This window comes from Saccopteryx bilineata, chromosome 3, assembly GCF_036850765.1.
Source record: "Saccopteryx bilineata isolate mSacBil1 chromosome 3, mSacBil1_pri_phased_curated, whole genome shotgun sequence".
NCBI lineage: Eukaryota > Metazoa > Chordata > Mammalia > Chiroptera > Emballonuridae > Saccopteryx > Saccopteryx bilineata.
In genome coordinates this window covers 248,233,218-248,257,205 of record NC_089492.1, presented here as the reverse complement: position 1 = coordinate 248,257,205, position 23,988 = coordinate 248,233,218, and the positions used below count along the sequence as shown (strand labels likewise).

Below are 23,988 nucleotides of genomic sequence, written 5' to 3'. Positions count from 1 at the left end.
ATGCTGACTGTGTCAATTTCCTATCCAGAACCCTTCCACCCCTCTCTCCACTGCTCTCAGGGCAGAGTCTAAGCTCCTCATTCGAGACTTCGAGGCCCTTTAAGTTCCAATTCCAACTGCCACTTCTGTTCCCAGCTCCCATGCATGAAATGCACTTCAAGCACAAGAGGACAACGATGCTCCCCACCATGGGTCAAGACTGTCACATTTCAAAAATTTTACATACGCTGCTCCCTTTCCTTGAAATGCCTTTCCCTGAGGTCTATACTTAAAAGCTCTTCCCCTCCCCTCAGAGCCCAGCTCTGATGCTGTCCTGAGGAAAGGCTGTGGCGTTGGACTAATCCCCTCGCCACCAGGTCCTTACTCATCTGATGCTGCCCCCACCCCCTGCTTCTGGCGTGGACCGGGCACACTGTGTGTCAATAAAGCTGTGTTGAAAGGCTGGTGGGAGGGAGGGGGAGCCAATACAGATGAACCCAAGGCTGTGTACCGGATGAGGAGGGACACGGGTTCTGGGTCTTACAGTGTCTGAGTGTCCCAGGCCATAGGGGTTGTTTGACATACCACCCACTTAACAGATGAGGACAGGACACTGAGGTCTGTCACTGCAGCAGTCCAAGTGAGAGACACATAAAGTCTGCTCAGCTAACCCATCTGCCATCAGTGGAGACAGAGCCTATTAGTTCTCAAGCATGAAGTTTACCATTTCCAGGATGTCCCTCTTAGAAAACACAGTCTGGATGCTTTCTTAGAGTCACTATTGATTTTATCTGACTTTCTCATTCCAGTAAGAGAATCATTTCAGTTCCATTACATTTAATTCAAAAGCTTTCCCCCTTTTATTATTTTAAATTCAATTCAGAGGATTGTATGTTTTTATCCTTAATTTTTTTCATATTCCATAAAGCAGTGTTCACAAAACTTGGCCAGTGTTTCTTAAGTGTGGTGCTCCCAGGAATTCTCATCTCTGCGAGAGCTTGGGTTTGATGACTCAAAAAACAACGAGAAAAAAAAAAAAAAAACCCAACAAGGACTCCTGTTTTCCAGCACCAAGTATTTGCCAGGCATGAGGTAAGTACTCCATATACATGATCTCATTTCATTCTCACAACATTTCCCCCTTTACACAGACAGGACACTGAGGCTCAGAGAGGCCTTGTGACTTATTTAGATCTCACAGCTGGGTAAGGAGTAGAATGGGGATTTGAAACCGAGCAGCTGCACTATGTACTTGGCTACTGGTCCACCCTGGCTCAAAGTTTAAACAAGATGGGGAAGGAGGAGTCAGGCAGGGATGGAGATGAAGTTTGAGTGGGGATCGGGAAGTGAATGGGAATAGGGTGGGGAGGGGAAGGGGGCAGGAAAGTGGGTAGGAGTGGGCTATGGGGCAGGGAAGAAGGACAGGGCAGGAGAGCTGCAGGCAGAGCCTGAAGGCCAGAAACTGCATCTGCGGGAGCCTGTGGCTAACAAGTTACAGGCCTGATGGGAAACCCATCTGGGAGGAACACTCCTGTGAGGGTGACCGTGTTCTCTGAGGCAAGAGCACTGGGCTGGGAGTTGGTAACTATCTTGATCCCCTCTGTGGAGCATTCTGCAGGTTGCACAGCATGGCCCCTCCACCCTTCACAGAGACTCTTCTGGGAAGCAGCACAAACCCCATTTTATAGATGCATACACTGAGACTCAGGACGGGAGTGACTTGTTCAAGACTGTATAGCTAGTGAACAGCAGAGCTGGGACCAGTCTCCAATTCCACCTGTCTCCAGTTCCTCTGCCTTTCTCCAGACAGGTCATTTCCCTCTGCGTACTCAGCTTCCCCCTCCAGACACTGACAAGAGGGGGCCCTCAGGGCTCAGACCTGAGGGTAAGGCTGGAGCTGCAGAAAGCCCAAGTGTGATTTTTGAAAACTAGGGGCTAGAGGAAGGCATCCCAATGTAAGACAAGATCTGTGGACAGTGGTGGGATTCAAATAATTTAACAACTGGTTCTCTGCCCTAATGACCGTTTTAAGTATAAAAAAACGGTATACTGGCCTGACCTGTGGTGGCGCAGTGGATAAAGCGTCGACCTGGAATGCTGAGGTCGCTGGTTCGAAACCCTGGGCTTGCCTGGTCAAGGCACATATGGGAGTTGATGCTTCCTGCTCCTCCCCCTCTTCTCTCTCTATCTCTCCCTCCTCTCTCTCCCTCTCTCTCTCCTCTCTAAAAATGAATAAAAAAAACAAACAAAAAAAAAACAAAAAAAAAAAACGGTATACTGAAAGATAGTTTATTATTTCATGCATTTAATACTTAAATAAGAATAAAAGAGATACACAAACTAGATTATGTTATAGAGTTTTAAAATATTAATGAAAAAATATTAATACCTGACCAAAAAAAACAATAAAACTGTTATTTAAGAGATTTACATATTGCTTCTTGACTGGCATTCTTACTTGCAATTTTTTTCGCCTATGGATGGAATGAACATTACTACAGGCACTTAGAATATGCAGGTTGCACAGCATGGCCCCACCACCCTTTGTTTGTTGTGCAGACAAACGTTAAAAAAGTGTAAGGAATGTAAATTTGTGATTTCCACATGGGGTGGGTGCCCAGGTGCCCACCTTAGAGAGAAACCTGATTACAAGTGCCATTTTAACAACCAGTTCGCCAAACTCAACAAAAAATTAGGTATCGGTTCTGCTGAACCAGTGCAAACAGCTGAATCCCACCACTGTCTGTGGAGCTGGAACCTTGGCTTCAAGAAATGAAAAGGCATTCACATTTGTTGGGCCCCCACGGAACTCAGCATGCTAAGCACTATCCCATTTCACAGCTCAGGAAACTGAGGCTCAGAACAGCCAGGGTTACATAGTCTGTCACACACCTGGGACTTACAACAGTTTTTTTCTGCTCCTTTGGGGACACTGGTGACTGCAATGCCACTATTCATTTTAGACTCTCCCTATTCTCCTCTCCTAATGCAAACTGCTCGGAACAGCCAGCTCCATCCACTGTGCACTTAATGTGCCAGGCACTGTGTAAAGCACCTCGTGTATAGCATCTGATGAAAGCCTGGCCACAGCTCCGTTCTATCCACTTTTCAGGTAAGAAGACAGAAGCTTGCGGATGTCAAGTTCCTTGCCATCGTTCATGGACACACAACTGGGTTGTGAAGGATGGTTAGAAATTTCCTGTGCTGGGAAAGGCATTCTAGACAGAAGGACCAGCAAAAAGTCAAGGCCCAGAGGAGCGAAAGAAGGTGGAATGTGCAAAGACTCTCTAGGAACCTGGGAGGAGAGGCAGCCTCTGGCAGGGAGAAATAAAGCAGGCATTCCAGGGCTACTACTAGCTCGCTGGGTGACACAGGGCCACTGATACCGCCTCTCTGGGCTTCAGCTTGCCTGTCTAATGAGTAGACATAAGAAGTGGCGTGATCCCAGGAGGAACTCCAGAGAAGTTAACAAGGCACATCTGGATGCCAATTTGAAGACTGGCTTTGCCCAGAATGGGTTTTCTAACCAAACCCTTCCTCCCTGGAATGAGGTGAGGCTCAGACTCCCATTTTCAAAGTGGTGGACTTGACAGACACCCTGAATGGTTGGACCAGCTGGTCTCTCTAGGCCCATTTATAACAGGATTCTCTAGGGGTTTTAAACTACTAGATGTTCCTTTTGCAGTTTTTTAATCTCTTCAGAAACCTCAGCCTCCACAAAAAAGCTTGTTTTCAGATTACCTATTTTTTTTAAAGGTGTCTTACTCCTCATCCCATGACTGCTCTCTCCTCCAAGACAGAACAAAAGACCCGTCCTGTCAAGCAAAGAAGGGGACCTGCAATAGGCCATCAAAGTGAGGGTGGTACTGGCTTGGGAAAACCAGTTAAATGCAAAATGTCTGTCAGTTTCCCTGCTCCAGCAGGACTCCCTGAAGCCAGACTGGCTTTGATTCCCTTCTGTGACCCCCAACTCCCTCAGCACCCAGGCTTTTGTTTCTCAGGAAGAGTGGGGGCTGTGGCAAAACAACAAGAGGAAGTCAGGAGCCCCAGGGCCTGGCACACAGATGTGTCACAGGGTGATGACTTGTTGCATGAGTTTCAGAGCTGGATATTCTCTCAGGCTGTGTAAGCAGATTGGTGACTGGGAGGTGGCTTGGGGTCCTGGCAGGCGCACAGTCTCTGAAGTCAGGCTGAGAGGGTTCAAATCCGACCCATGATATACTTGGTGCCTGAACCTGAACCTGCAATGGACATCCTTTTCCACATCTGTAAAATGGGGGTAATAATTCCAGTCTCCAGGGATGTGCTGAGAGCCGAGATCATATATTGGGGAAGCCCTATATAAATTGAAAAACACCCAATGAGTGTTTCAATAATGTTCCCGTCCCCCTTGACCGACTTGGATGAGATTATGCAGCCAGGCCTCAAATCCTCAGCTCCTGGCTCTCCTCCCTCCCTCCATCATCCAGCAATAATATCACAAGATGCAAGGGCAGCGTCCTTCCCACAGTGCCAGAAGGCTCGCATCACATCATCCTGTCTCTGGACTCCCAGCACAGGCCCCGCACAAAGGGCAGCCTGCCCCTCGGGTAAGCAAGCGTTCCTGGAGGATTCTTCCCTCATTTCTAGGTCACTTTCCCACAGTCTAACCTTCCCCAACTGTTGGTTACCAGTTGCTTCAGGAAACTCCCTGCCCACGGTAGCCCATTTGATGTGTGCTCCTCGGTCCTTCACCACCCCTCAGGGACTGTCTTCCCCAGTCGACATGCCTGCTCAGATATTTCTAGCTCCCAAATAATTCCCAGGATTGAGCCTGAAATGTTGAGGTGAGCCAGGGATGGCTGCTGGCCTACAAACATGCCCAACCCACAGGGCTGGTCTCAGGCCACAAGGGGCAGGGGAGGAACAGATGCCCAGGGACTCACCTGCTCTGATGTAAAAAGCACAGAAGACTCTACTCTTCGGAAAGAAGAGCCTGGGAAAAGGCGGGTAGGTGGAAGGCAGCACGGCCTGTAGCACAGTCCAGGCAGCTAAGCCAGGGAATACAAATAGGCCATTCTTCTCTGAGTGTCAGTTTAACTCATGGCTGGGCATAGCATGTCTCAGAATATATTAGTTCTCTCCTCTCACAGGACTTCCCATGAGATACGACCCCAGACTGCCAGTCAAGCCTCTCTCTGACTCTCAGCTCACAGCCTGGCTGGGCAGATATGATCAGTTTCTATCCTCTGCCAGGTGACAGACTGTGTGACCTTGAGAAATGATTTAGCCTCTCTGGGCCTCAAAGTTTTGACCTATTTTGTTCTGAAGATGGAATGGTGAATAGCCAACACTGAACCAGAATACTGTATAAGAATCTCTGAATCTCAATAAACAGCAATTCCCTCTACCTCCTCTGCCCTCTCCTAGCACCCAGGGTATTTTTTCTCAGGGTAGTAGGGGGTTGAGGCAAAGAAATAAAAGGAACAGAAGTTCCAGGATGGTGGTGGTGGGGGGGGGGTGTTTGGCCTGGGTTGGCCCTCTGGGAGATGAGCAAGACACTTCCAGGTCCAGACAGGTGTTCCAAGAGTCTATCTGGTTAAGGTCAATTAGTAATGCTCAGCATTTGGTGGGATGCATTTCCCTGGCCCCATGTCCAATGGCACCTGAGAGAGTGCCAAATAACAAAGAGGGATGAGGACCAGTGACCAGTGGGCTGCAGTTGCCAAAGGAACTGGGGCATGCATGATGGAAGTCTCGCCTGGAGGCTCCAGCTGTGCATCGGGACGAGAAGGGCACAGACCAGAGCCGCCTCCCTGCATCTCTGCCTCAGCACCCCTTCTGCTCCAGTCACCCTGCACAGACGCTCTGGCGCAGAGCACACGCTCTGCAGCACTGGCAGACACCAGACAAGGCCAGCGGCACATGTGACAGTCCTGCCCACCTCACCGACAGCAGAGGCTGCTGGAATTAGCTGACCTCAAGTCCAGGCTCCACCACTGACAGCCTATTGAGCCTCGGTTTCCCCTTTTGTAAAAGAGCTATAAGTGATCCTGTCCAAACTCCTAAGGCTGCTATACGAATCTCCTGAGATGATCAGTGTGAAAGAGCGTGATGCGGGAAGGACAGAATTAACTGAGCACATCCCTAGGTCATCTCTTTCAATCCTAATAATAATCCTGAAAGGCAGGTGCTAGCATTGCCCCATTTTATTCGCAAGTGTGCTTCAGTTCAGAAAGGCCACATCACCTGCCTGAGGTCGTATAGCTGGTAAGTGGCAGGGACATGCAGAGACCTAGGTCTCAGAACTCAACACCTGCGCTTTTCACCCGTCTCCACACAGTTTCCCCACTGTGCTCACAGCTTTGGTAAAAGCTCCTCACAAAAGTCAGGGGCTGTTGTCATCATTTCTTATAAAATTCAAGGCTATGAGAGGTTTTCCTTTTCACTCTGCCTCTCTCTGTCTTGATGTGGAGAAAAGCAAACTACATCGCCCGCTAATTTCTGCAGCCTCAGACAATCAGAATTCCAACCGTCTGGGAGAGCCAACCTACGAAAGCAAGAAATTAATCTTTTCAAAGTTAATGTCTTCGAGGCGTCGCGGCAGTATTTGGGTTGGACGTAACCTTGCTATCGTAACACAGATGAAACCCCAAATTTAATAAGGCTAAGACAACTCGGACAACGAAAGAAACATAACAGGATATTGCAAAGAGATTAGAGGGCTTCCTCTGGATGGCGTGGACACGCCGGGGAGAGGGCAGGGTGCGGGATGGATGGTGTGGTCGACTCTGGGGGCCAGCGAGGTTGGGCCCGGTCCCAGGCCTGGCGTGAGGACCAAGAGGCCTGGGCAGAGGGGAGCTGGGCTCCTCCAGACACCTCGAGGCCCGCGTGGTGTGGGAGCAGAGCCTTCACACTTAGGCTAAATGTAAACCAGCTGCAAGGACGGGAGTGTTACAGTTGGATGGGGTGGGGAAGGCTTACCTCATGAAAGAACTGTGGAAATGGCTGCTGGAAAGATAATAAAAGGATTAACTGCTATTTTAGTGGGCCATTTACTCTTCAATCAAAGTGTCTCATCTATTTCCTGTTCTCCAGAAGTCCGGGTCCAAAATTCCTTTGTCTATTACAGCACATGGTAGCACAGGCCTGTCATGAGAAATTAATAATTTTACAGGGAAGAGTGATTTTATTTATCTGGGTGTGGGCTGGAGACCGCCCCTTCCCAGGGGTTGCCTACTGCGCCAGCATCTCAGGAAGGGGGAGCACTCCCACAGCGGGCAGGGAGGAGCTCAGAGGAGACCTCTGCTACCATCTCCAGATGGTGGGACCCAGCAGGGCTGGCCCTTTGACCCTGGAGAACAATCAAGTGAGCAGGAGAAAAATTTACATAAGAGCATCACTGTTTAGAAAGATGTGGGTTCAAATTCAGCTTTAATGCTTACTAGCTGTAGAAACTTGGGCAGGTTGTATATTTTTATTGTTGTTACTATTATTATTATCATGATTAATTATTATAGTTGTTGTTCATCTCTAGCTGTGTGACCTGGGACAAATCATGCAATTTCTCTGAGCCTCAGTTTCTTCATCTGTAAAATGGGGGTTCTGATAGTACTACCCCATAGGATAGTTGTGAGGATCATACAGAGTTATCGAATAGAACAGCCGTTGCATGCGGTCAGCACTCAGCAGCTGTTTGCTGGTACTACCCCATAATCCCAAGCCCCCAACGAGTCAAGATGAGTGTTCTTATAGTAGCAAGTGGAAAGCAAGCTGGACCGCATTAAACCTTTGCTTCCTTACCTGTAAAAACTGTTAATTTTACAGGATTCTTGTGAAGAGTAAATGGGTCAGTGTAGACAGAGATTTAACATCACCTCCTCCTTGAAGCCCTCTGAGCTTCCCCTCCTTAAGCCTATGCAAACTCCATCCCAGAACCTGTCACTGATCTGCACACACATCTCCCACCCACCGCTGATGGTGAGTGCCCCCAGGGCATGGACCCCGGCAGGTTTGGGTCTAGGTCCCAGAGTCAGGCATAAGCCAGATGTAAGCCAGTGTGTTCTGTGGAGTCCACTGAATCAATCAGACATGATCCTGGCAGGCTGGCCCAGGAGAAAGAACTCTAGAGAGAGATCCTGAGACTACACCGGGTAATCTGGGTTTCACCAACCTACTTGCTGGTCCTCTGTTTACTAAACTGGAAAATGGGTAGTGAAAGCCTCAATCATCTCCAAGGGCCCTAACATGCCATACAGATATTCCTGGATGCTGCGATTCCACGCCAGAGGCCCTAGGGGAAGAAGGCCACTGACCACACCACGCCAGGGCCCCACAGACACCAGTGGGCTCACCCACAGGAAAGATGACGTGAAGAACTGTAGCTCAGCAGCTGTCTCAGAGAGAAACAGGGCCCTCTGTCTTCTACCAGCCCTGGTCTGTGATGATCATTGGTCCTCCCCTTCCAAGCGGGGACATGCCTTTCAGCAAGCCATGTGTCACGACAACCCAAGCAAACTGGGGCATCCCCAGAGAGTGCCTGGCACCAGCTCTCTCTCCAGCATCCTCTTGGGCCAAAGGCATGTGATAAACTCAAATGCTCAGCTTGCTCACTCCAGCCTCTCCCCACAATACCAGCATGCCAACCACAGGTTGTTCACTACCCCCCACTTGTCTATAAAGCGAACTCCTCATTGAAGCTGAATAGGCTAGGCCAGTGGATGCCCAACTCACAGCAACACAGCAGATGGGGGCCAAAGGGCGACTAGCTGGTCCCAGCAGGATGGAGTTTATACTGCCACTTGCCAATGCTTCCTGCCTCCTCCCTGGTTCCTACAAATGCTGCCCTGAGCTTTGAGCAGGGACAGCTGTGGCCTCTTTCTGTCACACCCCCTCTCAGACTGAGCACTCCATGAGGCAGGGCGCAGGGACGATGACAGCACCCAAGTGTGGAGAAACTCAGCCTTGGCTAGGACACCAGCCTGCAGGCCAGACACACTGCTTCCTTCCTTTGCCTCAGCAATGCCTCAATGGGCAGGCACTGGTGCTCCAGCAGCCCTTCCATTCCAGGCTGGCGCCTCTCCTGGCGGGCTGGCTGGGCCTCGGTGGCAGGCACAGCCGTTCAGCTGAGGCCTTGGTGGTACGCACAGCCTACATTCCTCTGATACGGACTCCCACCACAGTGAGAGCAGACACCGAAATGACCAGTCAGAATGGCCAGTGGCCCAGGTTCCTACAGTGTGTGTGTGTGTGTGTGTGTGTGTGTACCACAACCAGAACACTGCAGGTACTATCCAGGGCCTTATCTGTTGACCCTTGGCCATACCCCAAAGCCTGCTCCAGGGACCCACAGCTCTCAAGCAGAATGGCTGTGAGACCCAGTTCTTCCAACAAGAAGCCAGCCAAGCCCGTGGGCTTCTACAGGAGGCCTAGAAAGCCTCCCTAAGAAAGATGCCGGGTGGAGACCCAGCAGAACAGATTGTTCCCCACAAGTCATGTGGCCAATAGCAAGTGAGATACTAAGCATGCACATGTAAGAAGGAAGGCTGGCTGAACATGCTGTGACCTAGGAGTATGTCTGTCACCCTAACCATGTGTGCAACACCAGCCCATGTAGTAAGTATAGTTTGGGGTGGGGATGGGCCACACAGCGAGTACAAGAGGTCCTCTGCCAAGGCTCTCAGTGAAGGGTCACTGACCATCTTGACCAGTGGCCACATTGATAGCATTGTTCCTTCCCTCCTTAACCATAGGGGATCTTAGCCAGCCCCCAGATAAGGAGGTCCAGGTCTGCCTCTCTGGCAGAGAGGTGGGTGCTGCTCTGCCAGGACCAGCTTGGACGTGGCCTGGTGGCTGTGGGAACTCACCATGCACTTGTTGGGCTTCTCGCCTGAGTGCACCCTCATGTGGATGAGCAGCTTGTAGCGGGCGTTGAAGGGCTTGTAGCGGCGCACACAGCCTGCCCAGAAACAGGTGAAGTCCTCGCCCTTGCGCTGGTCAATGTGGCTCTTCTCAATGTGCCGTACCAGCTCCTCCTGCTGCTCATAGGCTGCACAGCAGTCCACCCAACGGCAGGCCTGCCGCCCAGCCCCCCTCGCTGCCAGGCCCAGCCCCAGGCCTCCAAGGCCAGGGCCTGATGGCAACTGAGGCAAAGGATAGGGGGGCGGCAGGCCAGGCTGGTGAGGCCCAAAGAGCTCTGAAAACTCGTCCGCAGGTTCCTGCTTCAAGAAGCCCGCCTTCCGGCAGGATTCAAGTTGCAAACTGCCCTCATGAATCTCAGTGGTTGCAGGGCCGGACTGGGCCCGCTTGGGGGGGCCCCCCAAGTCTCCTGGTAGAGGGGGGCTCCGGAGTCCATTTACGCAAGTAACCAGAGCAGTCTGGGAGGAGCGAATGATGGAGGTGATGTCGGAGGAGCCACAGGGTGAGGAGGAGGCTGAGGAGGTTGGGGGCAGGCCCAGGAGGCAACAGCGTTTCAGGCCACCCTCGGGGAGGTGGGCCTCAGGTGGGGGGCCCAGGCCGGAGCTGGGTTCGCTGCCTAGAAGGTAGCAGGAAGGTGCAGGGTTGGCAAGGCCTCGGCCTGGGAGGTCCAGGTCTGTGTGCAGGCCGGTGGCTGATGGGGTCCGGCAGTGGGCAGACAGGGGTGCCCGAGCTTCCATCATCGCCCGGTAGACAGGCAGGGACTCCTGCTTGATGTGCTGTGCGGCTGGGAGGCTGCCATTCATATACGCGGCCTGGGGCCTGGGTGACCTGGAAGACAGTGGCCAGAGAGGCCATGAGAGGGCGGGCACTCCGCAGTGGAGAGGCCCAGGCAGGCAATGGCAAGGAACAGGAACCCAAGGGCCGAAGCCCAGAGCTGGAGAGGGAGGGTGCAGGATAGAAGGGGGTGGTAGAGGGAGAGAGGAGGGAGGGGAAGGGAGCAGGGCAGAGTTTGGCTGTCTGGTCAGCAAGGAAGAGTGTGGAGAAACTCGGGGAGTGAGAGGAACAGGAGCAAGGCTGGGGAGAGGTTCGAAGTCGAAACAGCATGCCAGAAAAGGCGCCATTTCATCTTTTCTTTTTTTGTATTTTTCCGAAGCTGGAAACGGGGAGAGACAGTCAGACAGACTCCTGCATGCGCCCGACGGGGATCCACCCGGCATGCCCACCAGGGGGCGATGCTCTGCTGCGACCAGAGCCACTCTAGCGCCTGGGGCAGAGGCCAAGGAGCCATCCCCAGCGCCCGGGCCATCTTTGCTCCAATGGAGCCTCGCTGTGGGAGGGGAAGAGAGAGACAGAGAGGAAGGAGAGGGGGAGGGGTGGAGAAGCAGATGGGCGCTTCTCCTGTGTGCCCTGGCTGGGAATCAAACCCGGGACCCCTTGCACACCAGGCCGACGCTCTACCACTGAGCCAACCGGCCAGGGCGCCATTTCATCTTTTACCGGGCCCAGCCCACCCTCCAGCCTTGCATGCCGTCCGTCCTGCCTCTGACCTTCTAGTGAGTTCTGCAAGGAGAAGACCAAGGCTGATATTTTGAGGGCCCAGTTTGTTTTAAATTCTGCTGACGTGTCCCTCAAATCTTTATTAATTTTTGTAATCTTGCATAATTTCTAAAAATGTTAGTTGGATGACGTTTTGCCCAAGCAATCTGTCTTCACACTGTGAATATCAGTGGCTGAGGTTTCTGAAACACGGTTCCGGTAAAGGTGCATCCAGGAATAACTGAGGAAAAGCTCACTGGGTGGCGATGTCCTAGAATTTCAAGCCCAGACACTATGACCACATGAAACGAGATCTGGGGAGAAGCTGTGGCCAGGCTGGCCAGGCGGGGCAGCACGTGGGAGGCAGAGGACCTGGGTTCAAGGCCAGCCTCAGTCATTTCCTGCTGTGCACACCTGAGCAAGGTGCTCTGGGCCTCTCTCCTCACCCCAACATCAGGACGGTCTACTCCTGGGGGTGAGGATGGTGTGGTGGGCAGGGCTGGGGCTGGCTGAGGTGGTGTCTTCATCACACATAAAGTACAAGCATTTCTAGAGAGGGCATCTCCCAAATTTGGTTAAGTAAGTGCAGGTGGGGACACCAGGGCCTGGTTACCAGATGACTCTGAGAAGGAGACAGGCCAACAAGCTGACACTGGGCCTCAGGTCAGAGAAGCCCCCACTGGCTGGCTGGGCAGAACAGAAAACCTGTTTATGTGCCTAAACTCTGACTAGGACACCCCGCATATCCTCAGACCTTGCCCTGTCTGAGCCGCAGTTACCTGGCCTATGGAATAAGGACCAAGCCACTCAGAGAGGCTGCCAGGATCAAGTGAGAGGACAAATACCAGGACAGCCATCTGGAAAGAGGATGGCAGAGCGAACAGTGCCACCATGACTGCAACCGTCCCTGAGCTCTCTGCAGCCAGGCCTGTGGGGCTGGGGGCTCACCGCTTGCCTATTTCCAGTGGCATTTCCTGCAGCTCTAGCCCGTTCCTCTCGGGCTCTGCAGCTGTGGCACCCCCAGCTCCAGTCACAGGTGGGGAGGTGAGAGGAAGGCACAGAGGACAAGGAAAGTCAGGGCCCAGAGCCCTTAGAGAGCAGTGTCCCCACCCCCATCACCACATGGCTGGGAAAGGAGCTGAGAGGGCACAGGCCTCGCCCACAGTCGTGAGCAGCAAGCCAGTGACGGGGCTGGGGCCAGAACCCGGGCTCCCTTCTCCTGTCTGTGTGCCTTTCTCCTCTGTAGAACTGACCTGAAGCACTCCCTGGGTAAGGGCTTGGGGGAGGGACTCTTCTGCTTATTTCTCAGCTACACTTGAACAATTCTCTGGCTAGTTCACCAGGGACCTCTCTTCCCACCCAGGAATTCTGCTGCCCAGAACATGGGCAGTGGAATCAGAAAGAGCTTGGATTCCGGGCAGACAGCAAACACAGAACCCCCTCTCCAGGACTGGCGATGCTGGGCCCACCATCACCGGCAGAAAGCTCTGAGTCGCTTCAAGAGCTGATACCCAAGTTGTGACTGTGGAGCTTAAAAAAATAAAAGTACAGCTGTTCCTTGCATGGTTGTAATCCTGGGCCTGGCAGCGGTGGGTACAGGCAGGGAAGGGCAACCAGGCAAGTCCCTATTTCAAGCAATCCTTGTAAAAACAGTGTCAGGTTAAAGCAACCCTTACCAGAAGAAGAGAATAGCTGTAGCTTTCTGTGACTGAGGCACCCAAATAATTAAATAATCAACAGCAAAACCTCTAATGACATCAGGTGGGGAGTGGGCGACTTGGGTCCTGGCATCCCATAGCTTCAAATGCCAGCTGAGGCAGCCCCGCTTGCCCTCGCTGTCCGTGAGATCAGTGAGACCAGGCAGCAGTTTGGACTCTGCTCTGCCAGGCAACTCCCATCACACTTGTAGAAACTGTGAGTTGAGTCCTCAGACAGAGCAAACAACTGCGGAGCAGCTCCACGTGCCAGGTGCTTCCCTGACGGCCGTCTCAGTGTGATCCGAACGCTGCAGAATGATGCGTGGTATCTGCTGAATGCATGACCGAATTCTTCAAGGGAGAGACCACCATCTGTTTCACACTGAGAAAAACTGAAGCAACCTGCCTAAGCTGTCAGAGGCAGCCAGTGACAGAGCAGGAATTTGAACCAGGATCTGTTTAAATAAGAGGCTGGGATTTTCCCACAACACTTTATTACCCAAGGCCTCCACTTCCTCATCTGTAAAATGATCTAGTTTAAGAACCATTATATTTCCCAGCAGCCTCAATGCTTTGAGTCTCAAGGACTCAAATGTGCCTGTCAATCATCCTAGACCCTGGAAGGGAGTTGCCAAAATTGGGAAAAATCGATGTTACCCCAGCAGAGACACAAAGGAAGAAGAGGGTGATGTCGGACCTCATGGGGTCCACACAACCAATGGTTCAAGGACTGCAGCCGGGGCTGAGGGTCAGCAGGCTCACTCCACAGGCTTTTCACACTGTGCTGAGTAAGGCTGGGGATTCGAGACAGTCTGAAGCCCTGGCAGGTCCCTGCCCTTGAGAATCTCCCCTTCCGATGGGGAAACTGAGGACCAGCTCCCTGAGGGAAAGGTTAAACTCGCCAGGGCTGGGTAGAGTTGTGACAAACAGAAGAGTGCACAGGGGCTCTGGAGGTCAAGATGTGAAAAATATGAAACTATGCGGCACATTCAAGAGCAGAAAGCTGGTGTTGGGCAGGCAGGGGCCCGGGTATGGGCACCTCCGGCCCCACTGGGAGCCTGCACACTCTGTGACTCCACCCTCCTACACACTCTGTGACTCCACCCTCCTCTTACAGGTCAGGAAGCGAGGCATGGAGAGGGTCAGCATCTCACACGAGGTCATCCAGAGAGCCTGTGACAGAGCCACAGGCTCTGAGCCACAATTAACAATACATTCTGCTGACTGTGATGGTAGTGGGCAGTTGTTTTAAGCATAAACAAAATCAGGATATTGCTAAAGTTCTTCACCACTTGCTGGGTGACCTCTGGTTATTTCTGTAGCCCCCCCCCCGGCCTCAGTTTCCCCACCCTATGGCAGGGTGGGTTGGCTGAGTCAGCACATGTGAAGTGCTTGGCCCAGGGTGTGGTGAAGAGTTAGCATGCCAGGATTGTCACTTATGAGCAGTAGGACCTGGGTCTCCTGGGACTGTGCAGATGACACAAGAGAAGAGGCACAGGCAGCAGTCACTCAGAAGGGGGGAGCTATCTTATTAGTATCAGAAAGCTGGGCTGGATCAAGGAGGCGGCTGATGCGGCTACCGCAGGAATCCAGGCAGTGGATCAAGGTACCAGAGGTCAGGAGAAGAGGGGCCCCGAGCACAAGGCCAGCCAGTGGGAGGGAGGAGTGACAGGATCTGCCCCGTGTGGGACAGGGGCTGGGCTCTCTTTTTCTTTAGGAAAATGAGGGGGTCTGAAAGTGCCAGGGCGAAGTCAACCACTTCAGTGTACAGGTGGTAGTTCAGGTGGCAGCAACTTAAGACTGATGCTGGTTTAGGATTCGGAGGACAGATTCTCCTGTACCCCAAATTGTCAAAATGGCATTCAAAATGACAAATGATAGACTTCTGAGTGTCTCTATTAAAAAAAAACCCAAACAAACAAACAAAAAAACACCTCCTTAGTTTTCCCTAGGTTAGCATAGTTTCCACCCTGAGACAGAATTTCCCGGAGGAGTTGGATACTGCTGGGGAACCTCGGTGGACTATCAAGCGGATACATGCACTTGACTGTTGCCAAGCAATGCACAGCTTGAAATCTAAAGGGTGTTTGGTGCTGTTATGTACTGAATTGATGTCTCCCTAAAATTCACTTATTAAAGTCTCAATGTGACTGCATTTAGAAACAGAGGCTTTAGGGAGGTGATTAAGGTTAAATGAGGTCATAGGGTGGAGCCCTATTTTCCTTTTCTTTTTTTTTAATTTAAAATTTTTATTTTTAATTTATTGTGTTGACATGGTTTCAAGTGTCCCACTCAATATAACATCCTCTCCACACCGCATCGTGCCGGGTGGGGCCCTATTTTTGAAAGGACTGGTGTTCTTATAAGAGGAAGAGACACCAAGGGTGTGTGCAGAGAAAAAAGACCATGTGAGGACACAGTGAGAAGGTGGCCGTCTGCAAGCAAGAGATGCCTCAGGAGAAACCAAACCAGCTGACATCTTGATTGTGGACTTCCAGCCCAGAGATGTGTGAGAAAATAAATGTCTGTTGTTTATGCCACCCAATCTGTGGTGTTTTGTCATGGCAGCCGAGCAGCCTAATACACTTCTGTAACTTAGAAGTCTCATTGAGATCAAGGAAGTCCATAAGAAATCTAAATTCTAAGTAAATAAATAAAAAGGTTTCACAGGAGGAAAAAGCGTTTAGTAATCTCTCCCACTGTGAGTGCCCACTGGAAAGTAAGCTCCATTGGGGAGAGCTCTGCTTCCCTTGCCAGGGCACCCCAGCACCCCACAGTGCCTGCCTCACAGTAGGCACTTGGTAAATGGCTGGTGAAGGTGTGAGCAGGCAACTGGACCAGTTTTTAGACTCTCTGATCTGTGAACAGGCCCCAAGTCAGCAGTCCCAAGCAGTGGCGTGAGGGCCCTTGGGCCCAAGGGGGCGGGTATAGAGGCTTGTCTATGGTTGACCTCTGTCTGTCATCAAACCAGAGGGCACAGAGGGATGTGTGGGACCCCAGGAGAAGCTGCCGGAGACAGATTTCAGCCCAACATTCAATCTAACAGAATGTTCTGCAGAGGTGGACATCACTGGAAATGTGTGAGCATGGAATAATGATGAGTACTTGGCAGGTTCTGTGGAGTGATGGCTTCCTGGGGCAGCAGATGGCCCCAGGTGGAGGAACTCCTCTCTACGTAGTCCAGGGTTTGACAGTGTAAACCCTGAACTGAGTTTTCCTTCCCCAACTCATTCCAAATCTTTCTCTTCTAAAATGACTGATCCTCTGTGAAAAGGCACCTTAACTGCTATAATGGGAAAACACACTTCAATAAAACCATCTATCTTTGTCTTTCCTGAGGCCCTATAATGCAGGAGGTGTGAGGCCTAGACCAGGTAGTCATCCTTGTGCTACTGGGCTCTGGCTGGTCCCTGGCAATCCCGTGCCTCAGTTTCCCTGGGTATCCCACAAGCCAGGGAAATTAGATGAGGTCTGGAGTCCGGAGTGTCCACAGAGGATAGCTGTCTGTAGGGATGGAGCACATACCTGCTGGGGTGGGGGAAATGGAGCAACCTCTCACAGGCTGGGGGGTGGCCCCGGGGTGGGGGGGTTCCCGCCGGAAGAAACAGGCCCTGGCGGCAGGTGGGGCCAAGGCCCTCAGCAAGGTCCAGGTCCAGCAGGCTCTTCTCCGAGCCTGGGGTGCAATGGCCATAGCTCCCGTTCACTAGGCAGAGAAAGACAGGAAGAGGAGACAAAGTAAGTAGGGACAGCCTGCAGGGGGGTGCAGGGAGAGGGCAGTCGTTGGGTGCAGCATGGAACAGAGCAGTTTTGAGCCAACACTAATCAAATCCAAGGCACAGCAATACCTCGTTTAATTCCCATAGTCACCGGAAGGATTAATAATAGTACCAGACACAATGCTAGGTGCAGGAAGCACTTGGGAACTAGACAGACAAGCTCCTGTCTCTGGGAAGCTCAGACTCTATGATCCTCACCAGAGGTGGATTTAACGGCAGGTGCACCAGGCGTGCACCCTGGGCCCCACAAAACCCCAACTTTACACTTTTTTCTAATGACATCAAGTTTGGTTTCATATCTGCAATTTTAACATTAATAGTACATAATATTTTTTATTTATTAAAAAATATGGTTAATATGTATTTTTATTTCCCTGTCTCTCTCTCTTTTTTAAAGGGCCCAATATTTTCCTCTACACCTGGGGCCTCAACTGACCTTAGTCCACCTCTGATCCTCACATTGATCACCTGATGCTCATTTGACAAGGTGCATGGCCATGTGCTGGAGCTGGTGGTCTAGAACTTGGCTGCCCAGCTGGCTGACATTGTATGTCAAGGAGCAGGTGCTTACTAAATAACACCTGTTCTTGCCTGACCTGTGGTGGTGCAGTGGATAAAGCGTCGACCTGGAAATGCTGAGGTTGCCGGTTTGAAACCCTGGGCTTGCCTGGTCAAGGCACATATGGGAGTTGATGCTTCCAGCTCCTCCCCCCTTCTCTCTCTCTGTCTCTCCTCTCTGTCTCTCCCTCTCCTCTCTAAAATGAATAATAAAAATAAATAAATAACACCTGTTCTTGTAATCACCAGAGCTCAATCTATATTGTTTGCCAAATTGCACCATACCATAGAAATACAGTATACAGTTATTCACACCTCTGTAGCCTCCCTGGTTCTTTGACAGCCTAACTACCTGCCTGACCCAACTACTGGGTTTCTATGAGGACTGACTGAGGCGGCAGATGTGAAAACCCTTGAAAAACCATGTAACATATAACAGAAATGTTAGGCATGGTTGTTAAGTTATTTCCACTCCCCAGGCCTCAGTTTTCTCATCTATAGTGTGAAAAGAGTTCATCTGAAGAATCTACTTCTTACTTAGGCTTTCCGCCCTGTCACCCAGCCAGGTTATGCTAAGGAGGAAAGGACCTATATGGGCCTCGGGCCCTGTGGACCTCGGCGTGAGCCCCTAATGCCCCTACCAAACCTGTGACTTGGACAAATCACTCCCTGAGGCCGACCCTAACCAAGGCTGAACCTCAGCCCCCAGTGTAAGGTAGACAACCATGCCAGTTCGCCAGAGATGATGCGAGGTTTCGAACACTGAGGTGCAGAGCGCCTGGCACAGCACTGGCACCTAGTAGACGAGCCAGAAGTAGCAAGTGTTCTTATTGTCAAGTAACAATTTGAAAATCATAAAGTACCCTAGATAGGTAATAAAACATTATTAACAGGCCCAAGTATTGTCCAGGTACTGTCAATATGGAGCAAGATACACCACTGGATAAGAGCTGGCACCAGAACACCCCCAATGAAAGGACAAGAACAACAGATGCCTCTGCTGAGCTGTGTGTGCAGGCCCTGGGTGTGGTCTACTGTCTCAGTGGAGCCTCCCCATTGGCCTCTGAAAGAGGTATGGGTATTATTATTCCCATTGTACAGAAGAGAAAGCAGAGGTTTGGGGAAGTTAAATTATTTGCCCAAGATCACACAGCTCCTCAGAGTCTGGGTTGGATCTCTGGCTCAGGTTTGCCAGACCCAGACCCTACATCGTAATCACTATGTAATAAAAAGTGACCTCTTAGCCAAAAATCCATCCCCACCCTAATTGCAGCCCACCTCCAAGGCCAGACACTCTGAGCTAATTTGCCATGGGCTCTGGACAGGCACCAGGCATTCACCTGCTGAGCACTTTGTAGTTTGCAGATGAGATTGCAACGCTCCCAAGGTTCCAGGGCAGGTAAGGGGCTTGGACAAGATTCTGGGTCCCCAGGCACAGGCCAGCCTGATCGAGAGGGCTCAAATGAACATCTTGCTCAGAGGCTGCCCTCTGTGTCACCTTCCCAGGCAGAGCGTAGGCCCATGTCCTGCTGTGAGGAACATTCGCTCCCGCTGGCTTTGGCTGCCGCTCGGCCAGCCCGTCACAAGCTTATTTTTTAATAACTTGGTTGTTTTTTAATTAAAAGGAAATCCCTGGTAACAAATGTGAATGGCCTGAGCTAATGAGAGCAGGCTGCCGCTTGTTTAACTCCGTCTCTGCTTGGCGGTCCTTGCCTTTTCTAAATCGTTTCTGCATGCAATTTTATTGTCCCATTGAGGCAAGCCATGGGATTGGGCCTCAGGAAACTGTGGATGATTTTATGACCATTAATAGCGTTTGGAGCAGAGAGAGCTTAATCATCACATAGGGCTGTTCAACCACAGTCTTTCTCCCAGAGTCTTTGGGTTTGGGAGACAGTTCTGAGCTTCCTTCACCCACCAGGCCCTTTGGGGACCTCTGAGTCCCCAACTTACCCCTCCTTCACTCAGGAGGATGTGTGGAACGACGGATGGTGGGCCCCACAAAGGGTGCTGGGGAGCCCTGCATTTCTCAGGCCCTATTCATCCAGCACTTCCTAGGCACCAGGCACATTTAGTACCTTTAAGTGTCCATCCCTGTGAGGTGGGCTCATGACAGCCAATTTCCAAATGAAAAAAGCTGAGGTTTAGAGAGATTAGGGTCCTTCGACTGGCCCCAGGGGTCTGGGTTTCACCTGTGGCTCCACCCAGATCACTCAGACTTCAAAGCCCAAGTTCAGTCCTGCCGCTTTTAGGCAACTGATAGACAACTGGGAGCTCCTGAATAAGCAGCCTCACCTGTGACTCCAATGAGTCACAGTTGGGGGACCTTTGGGAAAGTCAAACTCAACCATTATAATGACGCCTAACTCTGCCAGGTGGTAGGACCACTCCATCTGCAGACAACCACACAAAGGCTCAAGGAAGTTGAATGGTTTATCCAAAGTCACACTGGCCACCAGGGACTGAGTTGAGATGTGGAGAGAGACAGTCATCACTCGATAAACAGCTGAGGCCTGTTGGCTTCTTCTCTGCTGGATATGTTAAGAAGGTTTCCTATGATAAATAAGCAAGCCGGCTCTGGGAAGGAGGAAGGAAGGAGCTCTTTGGGTCACAGTTTGGCACTGCTTGGGGCCTCAAGTCCATTCAAACATTGTCGTATGTAACCCTCACAGGCTCTGGATGAAAGTGCAGCCCTCCCCACCTTGCAGAGGGAATGTAAGCAACAAAGCTGGCAATTAGCATGCCAACTGCTGATACAGCCAGGGCCCGAACCCAGGTATCCCACAGCCTGTGCCAGACCCTACCCTGGGCCACCAGCTTTCTCAAAGGCTGAAAATTAAACCAGAGACTATAATGTTTCCCAGAGATGCTGCCACCACTGGAAAGACAGGGGTACTGTCACTGCTGCCTACCCCAGCCCAAGTCAGCCAGACCCCCACTGCTCGTCAGCCTGTTGGCATCTTGCCTATCTGTCCCCAAGTGTATCAGAGGACCCACACCTGCTCACTCTCCTTCTCCAGGGAACAAGGAGGGAGTCTTTTTCAAGGGAGATAGGGGAATGAGGGAATATCAGCCCCACATCCCTGAGGTAGGCTGGGGGTACCCTGGGAAGGGGCTGTACTCTGTACCACATCTCCCTCTGCCTCAGGGTACCAGATGCTGGGCTTGGCTTTCTCCATCTAAATGAAGCTTTTTTTGGAAGATTGGAGGGTGAGGAGTCCTGCATTCATTTTTTAAAATTTTTTATTGATTGATTGATTTTAGAGAAAGAAGACAGGAGAGAGAGACAGAGACAGAGACAGACAGACAGAAACATCAATCTGTTCCTGTGTGTGCCCTGACCAGGGATCAAACCGGCAGCCTCTGTGCATCAGGATGACGCTCTAACCAACCAAGTTATCCAGCCAGGGTCGTCCAGCGTTCATTTTTACAAGTTGGTGAGAAAATATAGAAAGTCAGGGCTGGGACTGACTGACCATCTATTTCATTATTGACGAGGAAACTGCAGCTCAGAGAGGGAAAGGAGTTCTTCTTGGTCACACAGCAAATCTATAACAGAGCCTGGACTGGCACCTCTGGGGCTAGGTCAGAGTTTGGTCTGGTTTCTTCTTCAAGACTCAGTTTTCTTAGCTGTAAAATGGTGCTAACAACTATTTCACAAGGTTCTGGTGACAATTAAGTGAGATTATAAACTCAATTCATTTGGCATGATGCCTGGTTCACAGTAAGCACTAGAAAAGCAACGGTGATTAAAATGATAATCACCTCTTCTATTTATCCTTGAGCTTGGGATGGGGCCAGGAGGCAGGGCCCTGTGTGAGAAGCATTCTATCCCCAGAAAGGTCAGGTCTGGATGACACTGAGGTCAGACTCAAAAGGATAAGACCCCAGGGCTCAGGGGTCACCAAATGAAGGACCAGGCAGCCTGAATGAGGTCACAGCCACAAATCTGAAGCAAATGTCTCCAGTTACATACCACAGAGCTTTGCAAATTACCGTAATGACTTGGCTATAAAGCAGTACCACATATAAGGTGACTCCCCACAGGAATTTTAATGTACGCCAAAACCTGCCAAGTTTGCAGGAGAGGGACAATGATGCATTCAGCATCTCAGGCCCAGATGCCGCCTCCTTGCAGTCCCAGCAGCAGCCAGAGGCTGGATCCAGGACAGCCTTACATGACTGTTTCTCGTTCATGGACAAGCAGAGCAGACTTTTAGTGCTCGCCAGGCACCAAACTGGTGACAGAGTACCGTACTTTACAGTCTGCACAACATTCTGCAGCCATCACCACTAAGCTTCACTACAACCTTCAGGAGTAGGACTGGGCAGGCTTGAGGCAGGGAGGGCTAACAATTTGCCCAAACTCACTCAGCAAATGTAGGCTTCACCCTTACACTGCATTTCCTGACTGAGGCCATCTTGTCAGCAAACTTTTTCTGTAAAGGGCAAGACAGCATATATTTTAGGCTTTGCAGGCCATATAGTCTACTATCAATGTAGACCATAAACAAAAAGTCATAGACAATATGTAAACAAATGAATGGAGCAGTGTTCCAATAAAACTTTATTTAGAAAAGCAACTCACTGGTTCTTGGACTGTAATTTGCCAACCCCTGAGTTAGTGTAGCAGTTAGAGATAGGGCATCTCTGTAAAATGGGGAGAATTTTATAGGGTAGAGTTGATGGTGTGAAAACAACTGTCAAACACTGAATACAGGGCTGGCCCCTGATGAGTATTAAATAAATGGAGGTGCCTGAACCTGTCTCCAGAGCCTCCACAGCCTCCTCATACTCCCATGATGCTTTGCTGCTATGATGTACACATACTCACCCATCCAGTCAGGGTAGCCCGACACCTTCCAAACCCTCTGAGCCCTCAGAGCTCAACAGAAGTGCATCTCGTTCTGCAATGTTCCCTGTTCTCTCCGGCCCTCCCTGGGCTCCTCCACCTCGGCTCACAGCAGTCTGTGTGAATGGCTGCCACTTAAGGGGCACCTTCTTTCTGTACACCCAGCAAATGCCAAATACGCTACACAATTGATCTCTAAATCTCCACATCACCACAAAAGATTACAACACTCTGTACGAGCACGTGGATGCTTTTAAATGCAATTAAATCCCTGCTTTCCCCACAAGTCTGTGAAGTCAGTCCTTCAGGACAGGGTTTTGGGCCCCCAGAGCTGCTGAATATCTGAGCAATCAGAGACATGATTTTGTCCATTTTACATACAGAAAACAGGGGCCCAGATGGGGAAGATATTTGTCCTTGTTGCATAGCGAGTAGATTCTCTAGATACCTAGGCCCTACTGGGGATACTCCCCTCATTCCTAGCATACAGTTAGACCCACCGGAGGTGCTTGAAAACATTGGGAAGTTGGGTGGCTGAAAGGACTGTCCACTTCCATATTTGCTACTTAGGAAAACAAACCAAGCTTTTGTCACACACACACAGCTAGGTTGAGCCCTGGTTCCACCGTGAACTTTCTAGCTGTTTGACCCTAAATGAGGGTCACTCCTTTGAGTCTTAGTTTTTTCATCTGTAAAATGGGACTAAGAAACCCAGTTCCAGCAGTAGCTGGGAGAATTAAATGAGATAATATATGCAGAGGTGCGGTGCCTGGCAGAGTCAGCACTTTAGCAAAGGTCCCTTGTTTTACTTTCTTGACAGGCAGGGGAGACAGGGCTGTGGACTCCCTGGGGTGACCTGTGTCTCCAGTAGAGACCTGCTTTCCCAGGCAGTGAGCATCAGCAGCCACGAAGGGCAGCCTCAGGCTAACAGGGTCTTGAATCTAAGCCTGGGCTCTGCAGGCTCGCCAGTGCAGAGTAGGGCCTCAGTCCTCTCTGAACCTCGTCAGCTTTCCCCACTAAGCAGTGGGAGTGCCAGGCAGGGCAGGAGGGCACCAGAGATCCCAGAGAGCAGGAGACACAGGCTCCACTTCTCGGGCCCAGGGAGGGTGAGGGCTCTCTAAGGATACACAGCAGAGGCTGAGTCCACATTGCATCCATGGCCCTTCTGCCTCACCGGGCTGCCTCGTCATCCCCTCTCTCCCCTCCCCACCAAACCCAATGGCCTTGTGACCACAGCCATGGGCAGTGGGCTAGCTGAGGCCTGCTCACTCAGCCTGGAGCTACCCTGAGGCAGATCACGGTCACTGCGGGGGCGGGGTAGCGGTAAGCTTAGCAGGGCCTCCAGAGCTACAGAGCCTGATGCTCAAGGCCTCATGCCAGGTTTATGGCCACCTGTCCTCTCTTATCCCAGATCACAAAACTCCATAAATTCTCCTTTAAAGCTAAACTAGATTTACAGGGACTCAGGCCAGTAAAACCTGAGCAGTTTCACCTCAGGACGTCTCCGCAGAGAAACCAGGGCGAGTCCTCTGCTCTGTCTCAGTCTCAGGCTGGGAGGGAGCAGCCCAGGGCTGCTTTCACCTGTAGGCGCAGACATCTATGTATATGAACATATATATTGGTCGAGTTCTTCTCGGACTCTCGGACTGCTACCCGATTAGCACATATTTGTTGGATGAAAAAATTAGAAAAT

The 23,988-nt window shown here is 51.0% G+C and overlaps 1 protein-coding gene across 8 annotated transcripts in view; it reads right to left on the bottom strand.

Moving 5' to 3' along the window:
* GLIS1 (GLIS family zinc finger 1) overlaps positions 1–23,988 on the bottom strand; it is a 265,940-nt gene that overhangs the window by 96,086 nt on the left and 145,866 nt on the right. For all 8 annotated transcript variants that reach the window (XM_066264998.1, XM_066265001.1, XM_066265002.1 and 5 more), the window contains 2 exons: positions 16,635–16,812; positions 9,825–10,704 (listed from right to left, as the gene is read on the bottom strand). In XM_066264998.1, the coding sequence (XP_066121095.1) occupies positions 9,825–10,704; positions 16,635–16,812 (1,058 nt within the window). The remainder of the gene's footprint in view (positions 1–9,824; positions 10,705–16,634; positions 16,813–23,988) is intronic.